This window comes from Rhinatrema bivittatum, chromosome 1, assembly GCF_901001135.1.
Source record: "Rhinatrema bivittatum chromosome 1, aRhiBiv1.1, whole genome shotgun sequence".
Classification (NCBI taxonomy): Eukaryota; Metazoa; Chordata; class Amphibia; order Gymnophiona; family Rhinatrematidae; genus Rhinatrema; species Rhinatrema bivittatum.
Window position 1 is genome coordinate 805,185,090 of NC_042615.1, and position 16,151 is coordinate 805,201,240.

Below are 16,151 nucleotides of genomic sequence, written 5' to 3' on the forward strand. Positions count from 1 at the left end.
AAATCCGCCCCTTAGGGAATAGCCATTGCTTAATACAGGCAATAATAGCATGGGATCAGGGATCTATTTAATGTTTGGGTACTTGCCAGGTACTTGAGACCAGGATTGGCCACTGTTGGAAACAGGACGCTGGGCCTGATGGACCTTTGGTCTGACCCAGTATGACAGCTTCTTAATATGTTGTGATGCTATTAGATGCTCAGTGGCTCTGGGAGTCCCAGACATGACTAATCTGAATCACTGCTGCCTCTAAAGACTTTCTGTAGAGAGTCCTCAGGAGGAAACAGAAGTGAGTGGTGGTGCTTGTCCACTCCTAGTGATGCCGAACTACCACTGCTGATCCCAGTCGTACGTGACTCTGCCGTCTTCTTCCCCTGCTGCACCACAGTGGACTTCTTGATGGGATCTGATAACTGATTTTCCAGCTTTTTGCTTGACCCTGCCTCTGTAATTGCTTTCTCCCTTCTAAAACGACCTCTCTTTACCTTGGTTGGGGGACTTCTGGTATGATGACTAATCTCATCTGTGCTGCTTGTGCTGGCATTAGTTCTCTGTGCAGGAATAGTCTTTCTCCTTAGATCCTTTCCTCTCCCATTCGTGCCACCATATCTGCCCTTTGATTCTGTAGGCATCGGCAATGGTGCGATACAATTATACAGACGACTAATGACTTGCTGGGGGTCTTTAGTGTTGCAAATCACCCAGTAGTGTGGACACAGACACAGCAGCCACTTTTCTTGTGAAACAAATCACAGACTGTGTGCTTCCACAAACGCTGAGGGAGACGAGGTTACAGTACGGTATATCTTCCAGTCAGAGTGACAAAACAACCCAGATCTCTCCTATTTGCTGGAGACAGTAGGACACTGTGTCTCTCCACAGCCCTTTAACTACTGTTGATGCTGTAACCCTAACAGAGAGAGAGAGAGAGAAGATTGTCTCCTATGACACATTGAGAACGGGCAACAACCTAAGCATAGTACCCTACTTTTCTCTTTCCTAAGTAAATTATTTTTTTATAGTTTTTTTTTCACTCTGAAATACATAGAGCTACAGAAACAAACTACTCTCGTTCTTAAATCCAAGAAAGAAACACTTGAAAATGATGATTGTGTTTAGGGGGCTAGATTTCCTTTCAGTTTCAGTCATTGTCAATCCATGAATGTGTGCCAGCTGGGATTGCTTCTTGATTGATTGGTTCTGCTCCTTCTTTGTCCCATCTCTTCGCATCCTGACTTCAACTCTGGTTTGAGTAGGGGGGGGGGGAAACCCTGCAGTTTTGCTTGCCCCACAGACTTTAATGGAGCCAAAAATAAATGTAAACAAAAAATTGTTGTTATCTTTGAGCCCTCGTCCATTTGTTTTGGTCTTTTCTGTTTCAGATTACCCATTTGTTTCAAATGAATGCACGTCCCTAAGACTGATGGTGTTAGGCCTCTGGGTATGTGACTGTCGTACAGCACACACCTCAAACAGCCTTGCTGCTGAAAACACCTCCCATTACAGAGACAGCATCTTGATCACTTCTTTTATGAATATGGAGTTTATCCTCAACCCTGCTTTACAATCTCTCTCCTAGCTCACCTCTCTTTCTTCAAAGCCTTACACCTCCTCCTACCTTCCGCTCCCTTCTTTTGGGCGGAGGCTGCTAACAGCACGCGCACTTCTTACACTTTTTCTGCGCACACTTGCCCCCTCTCTCTCACCGCGGGGACGTGAGGTGCAGGGACCCTATCACAATATGGCGCTTTGTGGCCTCTGGTCAGGACAGTTACAGTGTGCGGCAGTAGAAAGCCTCTGCTGACCAATCACAGAAGAGCCGTCGATGGGAAGATGCAGACAAGTTTCTAGAGAGATTTTTAACGTACGAGATTCTCCAATAATGGCTAACCAGCAATATTCATTTGCCTCTCTTCACCTCTTTATGAACCTAGTGAATATCACCTAAGACTTCCTGCAGCTAGGGGACTTAACAGACACATATATTCTTCAGATACCATTATCTCCAAGACCACCTCCCCTGTTCCTTCCTCCTCACCCTCCTCTTTAGGACGAGCTGCCCCATAGTCCTCATCTGCCACCTCTTTTGGACTTTGTCTCCCTTTTTTTTTTCTTACCTCCCTCTGTATGTTTCCCTGTAGGACCCCTCTCCATTTTGCCAAAGGGAGAGGTGCAAAAAAGTTGACTCCAGTTGTAATTCTGGAGCCTGTTGAAGAGTTTCTCCCAGCAGGCCCAGCTCATTTTGGAGCATCAGACCCAGTACAGCGCTCTTCTCTTAGTACACCGACTCTCTATCCATCTTCTCTTGCCTATAAATGCAGTCACTCTCAGCTCCTCTTTGCCTGTCTTCTTTTCTCTCTCCTTTCCTCATTCCTCATGAACTCTGTACATGGAGAAAGTCACGCTTATCCTCGCCCTTCTCCTCCACTGCTGCCTCCCGACTCCACGCTTTCCACCTTGCTGTGCCATATGCCTGGAATAGACTTCCCAAGTTCGTGCGTCATGCCTCCTCTCTGGCCATACTCAAATCCAGCTTAAAATTTCACCTTTTAGAAACTGCCTTTAAATCCTAAATACGTCTCGACAATAAATACACTTCCCATAGACTTATTTGTCATGTGTGTTTTTCTTGGCTAGACTGTAAGCTCCAGTGAACAGGGACTGCCTCTGGTGTGTATCTCTACAGCACGGCATATGTGTACTAGCTCCAAAATAGTAGCATGAGCAGTAGTAACACATCCTAGCTTTGCATCTGCTGAAGGGTCTATTCTGGTAAGGAACCTTCAGAATGTGCAAGGCATTCGGGCGGATATGAGGGGTCTGACAGTAGGGGTGCAGACCCTCAGTACCTTTTTGAAGAGGATAGCCTCCTCACCAGAACAGATGCTGAGGTCCCTAGCGCCTCCTGCACCAATCTCTTAAGAGCCAGACCACTTGTGGAATTGGCACAGCGGTCGTTTGGTGAATGGCTCCGCGTTATATAAACTTATCCCTAAGCTGTGCACAATCACCAAGTCACAAGCCCAGCATGGCAATTTCACAATCCAGGGACATAGTTGCCAGTGTTCTCTCAACCTAGCTTGATGGACTCTCTACCTGGGTAACATCAAACTAAGTTGAGAGAACATTGGACAAAGCTCATCTTTGTGTGAATTTCCTCACTCCAAAGGGCATCAAATCTTCACAAGAGTGTACTGTTCTGATCGTACTTCTCACTCTGCATGTAAAAGTGGCCCCTAACCCCTACACTACTACCTAAACCTCACCTCGAGTTACTAGGTGGGCCTCCTATAGTAGCATAAATAGCTAACTACTACAAGGGCTTGTAGATAGTCAGTCTCTCTCTCTCTCTCTCTCTCTCTCTCTCTCTCTCTCTCTCTCTCTCTCTCTCTCTCTCTCTCTCTCTCTCCATAAGTGAATGCAATTTGCAGTAATACCTATGTGAAGTGCTAAGATAACACACATTGTGATAAATAGGCTATTACCATAAAACACACCCCCATTTATATCACATGTGATATTTACTGCTTTTTGATAAATCTAGGCCTAAGTTTGTACCTGAGACAATGGAGGGTAAAGTGACTTGCCCAAGGTCACAAGGAGCAACAGTGAGACATGAACCCTAATCTCTTCATTGATAGCCCACTGCTCTAACCACTAGGCTACTCTTCTACTATCTCATGTTCTTATGATAGCTCCTGTATTACTTTGTTACTAATATGTTTATTCTTCATATGGAATTAATTCCCAACATAAGAATATGGTTTTGTCTAATGTCATCTAGAAGGTGGTGGACATAGACAGTAATGAAGTCAATGGGGACAACCTCAAGATGCTGCTGAGTACTTTTACATGGACAGTGCTATGGCTGAGCAAGTCGGAATTGACTCTGGTCATTTCCTACCCCATCCAATCCAAGCCAGAAGTGGGAAGCCCTAGGGTTTATTCAATTCATACGAAATCTTTTCAGTTCTAGCAGCATCGCCACCTATTTAAAGGGGGTGGGTGGGTCATTTTGCCCCGGGCTGTTCCTATAAAAAGGATTGTATGCATTATCTATTGTAAATGTATGATGGTGAGCCAGATGTACCAAAGGTCTGTTATCCTGTTTTGCCTCCATTGGAAAACCCTTTCCTTTTCCAGTAGCTTGATGCCTTTTGACGTTCTCTTTTTTTGTCTGTTCTTTCTTTACAGCACAGAGCCCGACTGCAGCGGATCCCCTACAGCAAGCCTACGCAGGAGTGCAGCAGTATGCAGGTCGTCAGTATTCACACTTTCTCTTAATAAATCTTTAACTTCCACCTCCCCCCCCCCACCCCCCCGCTACTGTTACAGCCATAGAAAAACTTAGCTCATATCTTCATTTTCAACCAGTAGCCAATCCAAGCTCCTCTAATCTTGTCCCAGTCACGCCATACCATATCGGAATGGTTGATTAGACTGTTGTTTGCTGTATTGGTTCCCGGAAGAAAAAAAAAAAAAGGTTACTTTGGAGGTTGTGATGTCTTTTGTTGGACCAACAAAATATATTACTGTAGATGTTATTGTACATTAGTTTTTGAGGCCTCACAGATCCATTCTGCCGATGTTGCCTCTGTAACTGACACAGAGACATCTGAAGAAGGAACTGGCAAGGTCATAGAAATATACAATAACATCTGTGTATACATTCCTCTTGGTCCAATACATGAAATTACAGCTTCTAAGGTATCTTAAAAATGAGTGACAAAATGAAAGCACAAGAGGACATCTACAGATGTGACACAATAAAACACAGCAGGGGTCTTCATGTAACTGTTTATTTATTTGATTTATGTACCGTCATTCCATGTGAAAATCACTAGTTCATAATGGTGCACAGGTTAGACATTCATAAATAAATAATGAGAACTGAGGTAGGCATACGTACAGGTAGTAAACTAGGGAACATATAGAAACAGAGGGAGCATATCAAAGACCGATACAATTAAAGAAAGACATAGCCGAGCAATAGAAGGGCCAAGGGTAGGGGGAATTCGTCAGGGCAGTTCAGGTTATCAGAACTTCAGAACTGTACTACAGCTACTCATATTCTCAACCATCGACTACTGCAACTCCCTACTGATCGGAATACCATCTTCCAACCTCAAGCCTCTCCAGATTCTGCAAAACTCAGCAGCCAGAATTCTGACTGGAACAAAGAGGAATGACCACATAACGCCAATACTGATTTCACTACACTGGCTTCCAATTAAATCCCGAATTGAACACAAATCCATGACCATCATACACAAATTACTAAACAATGAACATCAAGGTCAAATTGGTTTAAACATAACCCCCCAGAATCCCCAAAGAAACTTATGTTCAAACAACACAGGCCGCTTAACAGTCCCCCCCATCAGAGATGCTCACTTGACAGCAATCAGAGAAAGAGCATTGTCCATCACCTGCCCTAAAATATGGAACTCCCTCCCAAAAGATTTAAGAACCCAACCTAATCTCAAAACATTCAAAAAGGATCTAAAAACATGGCTGTTTCACAAAGTCTACATTTTATTTATTTAGAAACTTTTATATACCGGTATTAGTGGGGACATCATACCGGTTTACATTCTAACAAAGGCTTGAAGATACATATCAACAGGGAGGAGAAAACTGGGAGGGGGGTTAACCAAGGGCAGCATGGAAAAATAGTTTAAAACAAGAACAAGATCAATTTACAGTATAATTAGCTCCTTAATATAAGGAATGGGTGGTCACCAAGGGGTGGTGTAGGAAATTGTGTGAGGGGGGGGGGGGGGGGGAACTATTCTGAATAAACTTGGTTGAACAGTAGTGTTTTTAGTTTCTTTTTAAATTTGATCACACATGGTTCAAGGCGCATGTGGACGGGCAGTGAGTTCCAGAGAGCAGGACCAGCAATAGAAATGGCGCGATAGCGGGTGGAGGAGAGATGGGCTGTTTTCAGGGAAGGTACATGTAGGGTACCATTGCTGGCAGATCTGGTGGCTCGAGTAGACTGGGGGGCATTGAAGGGAAGGTCAAGCCAGTTGGAATTGTGGGTGTGGATAGACTTGTGTACTATGGTCAGGGTTTTGTAGTGTATGCGGGAGAGGATGGGGAGCCAATGTAGATCTTACATTGACAATGTAGATCTTACATTGACAATCAAGCATCACAACATCCAAACACCCAACAGAATTACCAACCGAAACCATGCAAAAGCAAGTCATCAACCAGCACCAAGCAAACCCTTCTCATTCAAAAATGATTTTATTCTGGACTATAAAAAAGAATAACTTTACGTTTATAATATGTATCCTGTTATACCCTTAATTCACATTTGTTAAGAGAATACCTTTTGAATCTTGTAATCTGTTGTGATGGCTTCACTGAATGACGGTATATAAAACTCAGCAAATAAATAAATTGTTGGTGAACTGGAGTTTTCAGTCAGATCATAGGCATTTGAGAATAGCCATGTTTTTAGCTTGCTCTTAAATTTTTTCAGGTCCTCTGGCATGGAGTTCCATAGTTTTGGGCCAGAGACTGAAATTGATCTCTCTCGTTTGTGTTAGACGAGTGTTTCTTATGGTCGGGATTTCTAGGAGGCCTTTGTTTTGTGATCTGAGCGTTTGTGGTGGTATATGGGGTTTAAATGTTATTCCTATCAGATCGTTGTTTGGATAAATGTTATTGAATATTATTGTAAGTACTTTGTAGATTATTCTTGATTGTACAGGGAGCCAATGTAGAGCAATCAGAATTGGGGTAATGTGATCCTATTTCCTTGCTTCATACTGTAGTCTAGCTGCAGCTTTTTGCTATAGTTGCAGAGGTTTTAGATGACTATTTGAAAGTCCCAGAAGTAGGGAATTACAATAATCAAGGTATCAGTTTGCTAATGTGTGTTTCATTGTTAAGTTTTCATCAATTCGAACTCCTGGATCTCTCACATGAGTTTCTGGGATTGACTGGCAAGATCTATACCTGGTGGAATAGGTTTTGGTGCGTTTCGGCTCAGCCAAATTATTTGTTTTTTGGGGTTTATCGATAGTTTCATTTGTGCAAGTTTTCTTTTATTGTGACCATATACTCAGAGATAAGTGATGCTGTTTTTTCAAATGATTTTGTTAGTGGGATATAGAATTGCAGATCATCAGCATATAGAAAGAATTTTATTCCTAGGTCTGGTAGAAGTTGGCACAAGGACAGCATGTAGATGTTAAAAAGGGTTGCAGAAAGCACTGATCCTTGCGGGGTGTCTGTAGAGCACTGGAATGTGTCAGATATGGGTTGTTGAGTTTAACTTGGAAAGATCTATTTGCGAGGAATGAGGTGAACCATTTAAGTACATTTCCTTCAGTCCCTAAATTTCTCAACTGTCGGCAAAGTAGATTATGTTCAATAGTATCAAAGGCTGCTGGGAGTTCAATCAACACTAGGGTCCGTTAGGGATTGCAGAAGAATTTCCGTTGAGCGATTTTTCCGAAATCCAAATTGGAACCATATAGAAAGACATGGTTTAATGGAATAAAGTCAGCATGGCTTTACCCAAGGCAAGTCTTGCCTCACAAATCTGCTTCACTTTTTTGAAGGAGTTAATAAACATGTAGATAAAGGCGAACCGGTAGATGTAGTGTACTTGGATTTTCAGAAGGCTTTTGACAAAGTTCCTCATGAGAGACTTCTAAGAAAAGTAAAAAAGTCATGGGATAGGTGGTGAGGTCCTTGATTTGATTTCAAACTGGCTAAAAGACAGGAAACAGAGTAGGATTAAATGAACAATTTTCTCAGTGGAAAAGGGTAAACAATGGAGTGCCTCAGGGATCTGTATTGGGACCCTTACTTTTCAATATATATATATAAATGATCTGGAAAGAAATACGACGAGTGAGGTAATCAAGTTTGCAGATGATACAAAATTGTTCAGAGTAGTTAAATCACAAGCAGATTCAGATAAATTGCAGGAAGACCTTCTGAGACTGGAAAATTGGGCATCCAAATGACAGATGAAATGTAATGTGGATAAGTGCAAGGTGATGCATATAGGGAAAAATAACCCATGCTATAGTTACACAATGTTAGGTTCCATTTTAGGTGCTACCACCCAAGAAAGAAATGTAGGCGTCATAGTGGATAACATATTGAAATCGTCGGTTCAGTGTGCTGCGGCAGACAAAAAAGAAAACAGAATGTTGGGAATTATTAGAAAGGGAATGGTGAATAAAACAGAAAATGTCATAATGCCTCTGTATCGCTCCATGGTGAGACTGCACCTTGAATACTGTGTACAATTCTGGTCGCCACATCTCAAAAAAGATATAACTGCGATGGAGAAGGTACAGAGAAGGGCGACCAAAATGATAAGGGCAATGGAACAGCTCCCCTATGAGAAAAGACTAAAGAGGTTAGGACTTTTCAACTTGGAGAAGAGACGGCTGAGGGGGGATATGATAGAGGTGTTTAAAATCATGAGAGGTCTAGAACAGGTTAATGTGGATCAGTTATTTACTCTTTAGGATCATAGAAAGACTAGGGGGCACTCCATGAAGTTAGCATGTGGCACATTTAAAACTAATCGGAGAAAGTTCTTTTTCATTCAACGCACAATTAAACTCTGGAATTTGTTGCCAGAGGATGTGGTTAGTGCAGTAAGTGTAGCTGGGTTTAAAAAAGGTTTGGATAAGTTCTTGGAGGAGAAGTCCATTAACTGCCATTAATAATGTTGATTTAGAGAAAAGCCTCTGCTATTACTGGCATCAGTAGCGTGGGATCTTCTTGGTGTTTGGGTACTTGCCAGGTTCTTGTGGCCTGGTTTGGCCTCTGTTGGAAACAGGATGCTGGGCTTGATGGACCCTTGGTCTGACCCAGTATGGCATGTTCTTATGGTTAGGATACTGTGTATTATTGTCTTCTAGATGATACTCTAATTGGGTAAGCACTGCTTTTTCAAGAATTTTTGTGATGAAGATTAAGTTGGAGATTGGTCGGTAGTTCCTGCTTTATTCTTTAAGATTGATTTTATGACTACCTGTTTTAGACCATGGGGCACATGTCCTTCTGCAAGGGCAAGGGCAAGGGCAAGGTTGACCATTGTCGTAATAGTAGGGGTTATGGTTTGGTTTACTTGTTTCAGTGAAGAGGGACGGTATCAGGTCAAGTGGATTAGTAGCTGGTTTTAGTTTAGTTGTGATTTTACTTGTCTCCAGCTTTGAGACTGTGTCAAATGATGACCAATTAACATTTGCATTAAAGGCATCCAATGTGTCAATAGAGAGTGGGTATAGGTGATTTGCTGTTTCAACCTCTGGATTTTTTCAGTTAATGCCGTAGCATAGTCATTACATGAAGTGAAATTATTGATCGAAGTTTGGAGTGCAGAAGGGTCTTTTATTGAGTCTTAATTGTTTTGAACAGAAGTTTTGAATTGAAAACAACTCCTTGAATTTGTTTTGCATAATAGTCTTTTTTTTATTTATTCGTTAGTGTTCTGTAGTGTGATAGTTATGATAGATGATAGATAGAGATTCATCTGTAGGTTTTTTTGCCAAAGTTTTTCAAGCTTTCTGAGGTGTTTCTTAGTTTATTTCAGTTCTTCATTGTACCAGGTGTTCATTTTTTTGAGATTATCATAATTTTTGTTTGAGGTTTTGGTTTGGATAGGGCCTATACTTGTCTGCTATTTCCTTGAATTAAATGCCTCATCACAGCTGTTTAAATTTAGGTTGTTGATTTTGGTTTCTAATGCATTAGTTAGTGTTTCTGTTTTAATTTTCCTTCTGTATGTTTGACAGGATTTGATTTCAGGGCTAATCACTGAAAGAATTTTGTATATTAGAACTGCTTTAATTAGATGGTGGTCGGACCAAGGAATTATATTGTGTTTAGTATTTATATTATAATTGTTAGAATCTGTGAATATGAGGTCGAGTGTATTGCCTGATTTGTGGGTGGCCTCAGAGATGTGTTGAGTCCATCCTAGGGTTTCCATTGCTTCTAGGAACATGTCGCAAGAGATGGATCTTGGAGAATCATTTACATGAAGATTAACATCTCCTAGTGTTATTGTTGTCTCTGGAGTAGGGAATTCTTTGGTGAAAAGTTCGATTAAGGGTGAGTAGTCCTTTTGGAGTAGGCCAGGAAGGCAGTATACCAATCCAATAGTAATTTGTTTTGATTTTAAAATGGCTACTTCATAAGGAGAGTGAATTTCAGTTTTCTTCAGGGTTAATTCGGGTTCCTTTCTGCAGATTATTAGTAAGCCACCTCCTTTTTTGTCATGGTATATGGATTAGATTGTAGTTTGTTATGAAACTACAATTAAACTGTTATTAAATAATTAAATTAAAACTACAATTAAACTGTTGTCAAACGAGTTTGGCAATTGGGTTCAAAATGGTTCTAAATCCAGTTGAAGGCAATTCATTTTGTTGTTTGATTCCAGTTTCCAAAGTCTATGGGTGAGAAAGTGAGATGAGCTTTTAAAGAGGGCATTACCAGGCATGAAGAGGAGAGCTATGGGTCCACCGCAATCTTATGCAATAAAGGGCTTGCTGCAGTGTATCACAGTTTGACCAACACCCCCCTCAAACACACACACGCGCGTACACACACACACACACACACACACACTCTCTCTCTCACTCATGCTCTCTCTCACACCCCTTTGCACTCCCTGGAATTCATTATTCCCCTCCTAGGGAAACACATAAGAGCAAAGTGTTTATTTTTATGTCTGGTCTGTGGATATTTGCCCCTGATTATTATTTATGCCCAATGACAAAAAGCATAACTCTGGAAAATGTATTAACATTATTTCTGGCTTTTGCTGTATAGAACATGTTAAAGTACATCAAATGCAGATTTATGGGGGAAAAACAATTAATCTTTTACAGTGACTAGAAAATAATCAAATAATTCCACTGTATTTATTTCTCGTATTTATAGGCCGCCCCTCACACAGCTCGAGGCGGTTTACAAAGAAACATTCACAATTTAAAATAACATAAACCCTAAAAAAACAAAAACATCACGGTCTGTGAAAAAAATCACAACTACTCCGAAAATAATAATAAAACATCCATCACTGTCTCATTCAGGAAATGCCGGCTGGAATAAAAATGTTTTTCACATTTTCTTAAATGATTTAGTACATTAAGGGGTCAATTTTATAACAACCAACGTAAAAAAGTGGGCAAATACAGGCAGTTTTCAAACCGAAGTTATGCGCATAATTTCACTGGGAAAGTCATCCCGCCAAAACTCTCCCCCTGCACAAACACAGCGGTCAACATGTCGGCAAGAAATGTACGGGCACTCTTTTGAAACTTAAAAAAATATGCTTTCGAGTCCAAACCCTTCCCCAGCCCCAGGAACATCTCTGCGTAATCCGAGTAAACTTGCAGGACATACGCCAATGAGTGTATAAGTATAGAAGACAGGTGGGCCATGTCCCCGGGTCAAGCACCGTTTTACCCCTCAGAAATGCCTTTGAAAATAGCCCTCCCTCACAAAATGTTAGCTTCTGTGCGTTATGCGGTATTTCACAAGGTCACCGAGAAATCCGTAATACCCTGTACATATTGATTAAACATTCACTATTAATTTGTTACTTTTCAAATTCTAAACGCTACCCCCTCCACTTGATCTCGCTCTAGAAACAGCCGTGTTCAAAAGGGTGTCCCAAATCACCTCGCGTATCCTGGATACAATTGGTCCATACTGGCTATGAGGTCACAGTGCCTGAACCGATTGGATGCCATTCTCTGATGCAGCCTGTGATGCTGTCCCAAACATGGCTGCTCCCAGGAGCTGAAGGAAATTTCAGGGAGAATAGTTACAGAAATTCAGCTAAAACCACATCTAGGTGCGATTTGTGATTGAAATAGGACAGCCGTTACTAACTTCCACGTGGTTATTCCTCACTTTTGTTCTGAAGAGCGAAAGTTGCACCATAGAAGACCCTCAGCTGTTATTTCCACTGCTGCCAGTCACTTCAGTTTAGGTGACCCTTAAAATACAATGCACTGCTCTTCAGTAGAAAAATGCAGGAGCTTGTGGCCAGCCCTGACCTGCCCACAGTATGTATCCTGTGGCCCAGCGAAGGCTTGAGATCACCCTTAGCTGTCCTTGGGTTTATAGGGTTGACACTTGATCCTAGTCAACACTGACAGGTTGAACCAGCCCTTGTTTTGCCTCATGGCATTCAACCATGATGGATTTGTAGTTCCAATTTATTGTAGACAGGTCAGACCACTGATCCGTATGTGGCTGGCAACCTTCCCTCTTTAAAGAGCTCTCACTTTCTTATTTGGTCAAAAACCGTCCCATTATCTCTCCAAACGTTTCCTTGTTTCTGGTCCTTAGCAATGAAAGCCGTATGCACGGTCTGCTGTTCAAGGATTTTTAAAAGTGCACGTGGGGATTAGTAATTATTTTGACACCCAGCATCGATTAACGATGTTAATATGTCCTTCCTTTTTAAATTCCCCTGCGGCCCCTGGGATTGGCTGTGATGGGAGGGGGTATCACAAGCTGCCTCGCACCCAGTGATCAGAGTCGTGGGTGTGATGTCACAAACGACTCCACACGCGCCCACAGCGCGACCCCACGCAGGCCCGGCTCATTTCCCACTTCGATCTAAGCAGGGGGTTCGGGGAACGTTTAAAGGGATCGGCTCTCAGTTTGAAAGCAAGCACGTTATCAACCTTGCGGGATTCTGCGCGTTCTGGAAAGCTGGCACGGAGTTGGGAAGGGATGCTGCATCTCCGCAAAAATCTTGCTTTGTAATTGGGGAGGCCCAACTTTTACCGTGGACCGTAAGTGGACACCACATGAAACTTGAGGACTGAAGGGTGGGGGTGTGCGTGTTACCCTCCTTAGGATGGGGGTGGGGCAGGAGGCTGCTGCCGGTTGTCAGTCCACAGCCTTCTCATCACTTGGGCTCCAAGCCCCCTCTCCGTCCACTTTGCTTTATAAAATGTTGTTATTTCCGTCATCCTCATAATCACGCCCACCACAGCCTCCCTTGGGCAGCTGTGTTCTGTGTCACGACTAAAGCCTCTGTAACACGTAGAAGCACACACACACACAGTAACACGCGGCCTCCTCCTCCTCGCACACACATGCACACTCTCCCTCACCACGGCGCCTCTCTCCCTCTGCTTTCCAAATCTCCCCGCCACACGCAGCCCGAGGTTGGATTATGGATCTCACTAGGGAGACAGGGGGAGGGGGAAGCGAAAGTTACACACAAGCCAATATTCAGCCGCTGAGCAGCTTGGCTACTTCGCCGGATAAACTTATCCAGCCAACTAGCGGGGTATATTCAGTGGCGCAGCTCATCTTGAATTACGCGGCTCGCTCAACTCCTCCTGGAACGCCTCCCATCCACCCCAGAACCCCGACTAATGCCGCTCATGACTCTGAATATTGCCGGATAGCCAACTTTTCAGTTATCTGTCTAAATGGCTTTATTTGAATATCGACCTCAGTGTGCTCACAACACTCCTCAACCAAATGACAGGACATAAAGCTAAAAAGAGTCGGCCCCTGCCAATGTACACCCCTCCTTCCCTCCTGTCCCTCTCTCTGTCTATTCCATCCTTCCCCTCCTGCCACCCCTGTGTCTCTCCCCTCTTATTTCCCCCTTCCCTCCCCTGTGCCTCCATGTGTCTCTCTCCCTTCCCTCCCCCTCCACCCCATTTCTCATTTTGTCTGCCTCCCTTCTGTGTCTCTCTCTCTTCCCCCACACTCTACCCCCCCCCCCCTCTCTCTCTGTGTCTCTCTCTGTGCCCTCCCCCTTCCTCTCTGCCTGCTTTGCCCCGGCTCACTTCAGCAGCTCCCTCGGTCTCCGCCCATCACACAGCGGGGGGGGGGGGGGGGTGAATGCAGAGGGCTATTGCTGATGGAGATCTGCAGAGCCACAGGGAGCTGAGGGCCGTGGTTTCCGTAACAGCCAATCACAGCAGAGAAAAAGAGGCAGGGGGTGGGGTCACAGCACAGCTCTCTGTTCAGAGGTGCTGGTTCTGCCTTCCTGCCCCTCTAACCAGGAAGCCTGTGGGAGAGAAGAGGGAGCTGCCGGTAAGAACCAGATGCTCAGTGTTCGGTCGGCACTTCTGAGCGGACGATGCACAGCATCATTAAAAGAAATGGGCTGTCCAGTCCACAAACGTGCAGTGGGCATCCCTATTTGCAAAGCATTCAGATGTGGTGCTGAATCCAGTTCTCCGTGGCTAGGTTGTCCATATCACAAAATAAACACCATTGTTCTTGGCAAGCTCTGCAGAAGGGCCACAGATTTCACAGGCATCCAGAGTGAATTACTCTTTTACCTTATAGAGGTGGTCTCTTCAAGGCAGGATGGCAGCTACGCTGGCCACGCAGCATGTGTGTGTATGAGGGACGTTTGTAACCCCCCACCACTCACGCTATACCTAGGGTTGCCAACTGGCTCCAGATTTTCAGGACAGGTGGCTCCAGTCCTGCTTTTACTCCCCTGCATGCAGGTACTTGTATTCCTGCTTTTCTTAGGGAATGCAATAGGGAAATCAGAATAAATCTCAGCATGCAATGGGGTAAAACCAGGACTGGAGCCACCTGTCCTGAAAATCTGGAGCCAGCTGGCAACCCTAGGTTTACCTGTTCTCTGAACCAACCGTGGTGTTGACTTCCATGGTTGTCAGTCCAGCACCTTTCCCGGATGTTAACATTCACTAGATAAAATACAATCACTTATATTTCTGGTATACAATATTCTGCAGTGGAAACAGTGCTGGCTTGATTGCCAACAAGCTGGGGGAAACAAAATTTTCTCTCGATCTGTATTTTATTGCACGTCTTGGATATTATTTGTTTGGCTTCCGGTCCAATGCAGAGTTCAATTTAAGATTTTGACGTCGGGACATGGGGCATTACGTGGGAAGTTGTCCCCCATATTTGCTAGGATTAGTGCAAGTGTATTTCCAGCCCCGAAATCTTCATTCAACCGAGGAACAGTCACTGAAGGTCCCAGGCGCAAAAGAAACTCATTTAAAACTCATCTCAAATCGTACTTTTTCACAAATTGCTCCCATTCTTTGGAATAAGCTCCCGCAGGAAATTCCTCTAATTTCTGATTATAAGTACTTTAGGAAATGTCTGAAAACATTTTTTTTTTTCAGAATACTTTAATGTAAGATGTCATCGATTGTAAATTATTTTTAATTGCTGTTTAGCTATGCGATTGTGTTGTTAAGCAATATTGTATACAACGATATTGTACACCTCTGCGAACACCAGAGTAGTAAAGCTGCGGTATGGAAATGTTGTAAATAAATAAAAGAAATGCGTTTAACATTCCCAGCTGTAACCCAACTCTTGCACGGCTTAACTTTCATTTTGAAAAGTCTTCTGGCATGTGTACGTCCACGTGGATCGTTCGTGGAGGACGGGGAAATGTAGCATTGCAGACCCTTTGCTCCTTGCATGCGACTACTTTGCGCGGCGAGAAAGGTGCCGGGGGGTTCTCCGGGGAAAGGAAAACCCCATGCCCCCTTGCTCCTAATGAGACGCCTTGCCTGCTTTTCACCAGTTTGCTGCTTGCTGTAAAAGGAATAGAGGGTGTTCCGGACACCAGAGGGCAGCAGAGAGGCCCGCGCGTGGCAGTGCTGCACCGGCTGGCTCAGCCGCACGAGCTGCCGAGCTCCGGCAACACTTTGCAGCCTTGGCTGGTTTCATTTTATTTTTTTGCTCCCAGTGCAACTAGAAATCTGAGGCCTGAAGGCATTTTCCTTTTGCTGATTTGCTGCAGGAATACCCCGAATTGGGGGGGGGGGGGAGGAGGAGAAGAAAAATTAGGGGGAGAATGCTGTGTTAACTGTGCATAATAGTTAATAATAAAAGTAGCTGTAATAAAGCTGATACACAACACTGTACAAGGATATTTCCACGGCTGTACACCCTCCTTGCCCCCCCCCCCCCTTTAAAAAAAAAGCTTCCAGGTTAAGGCGGGGGCTATGGGTAAGCATTTTTCCTATAGGCACAGAATAGAAGAAAGCTTTTAGTAAAAAAGGCCTCTAACAGGCCCATACAGTACAGTGCGGCTGAGCGCACTGTTATCCTGCGTTCGACACGTGTTTTCGACGCGCTAGCTTTACCCCCTTATTCAGTAAGAGGTAATAGTGCGT

The 16,151-nt window shown here is 43.6% G+C and overlaps 1 protein-coding gene across 1 annotated transcript in view; it reads left to right on the forward strand.

Moving 5' to 3' along the window:
* The window catches only part of CELF4 (CUGBP Elav-like family member 4), a 1,498,022-nt gene that overhangs the window by 1,368,681 nt on the left and 113,190 nt on the right, over positions 1-16,151 (forward strand). The window contains exon 9 of the mRNA XM_029581031.1: positions 4,195-4,260. Coding sequence (XP_029436891.1) covers positions 4,195-4,260 — 66 coding nt within the window. The remainder of the gene's footprint in view (positions 1-4,194; positions 4,261-16,151) is intronic.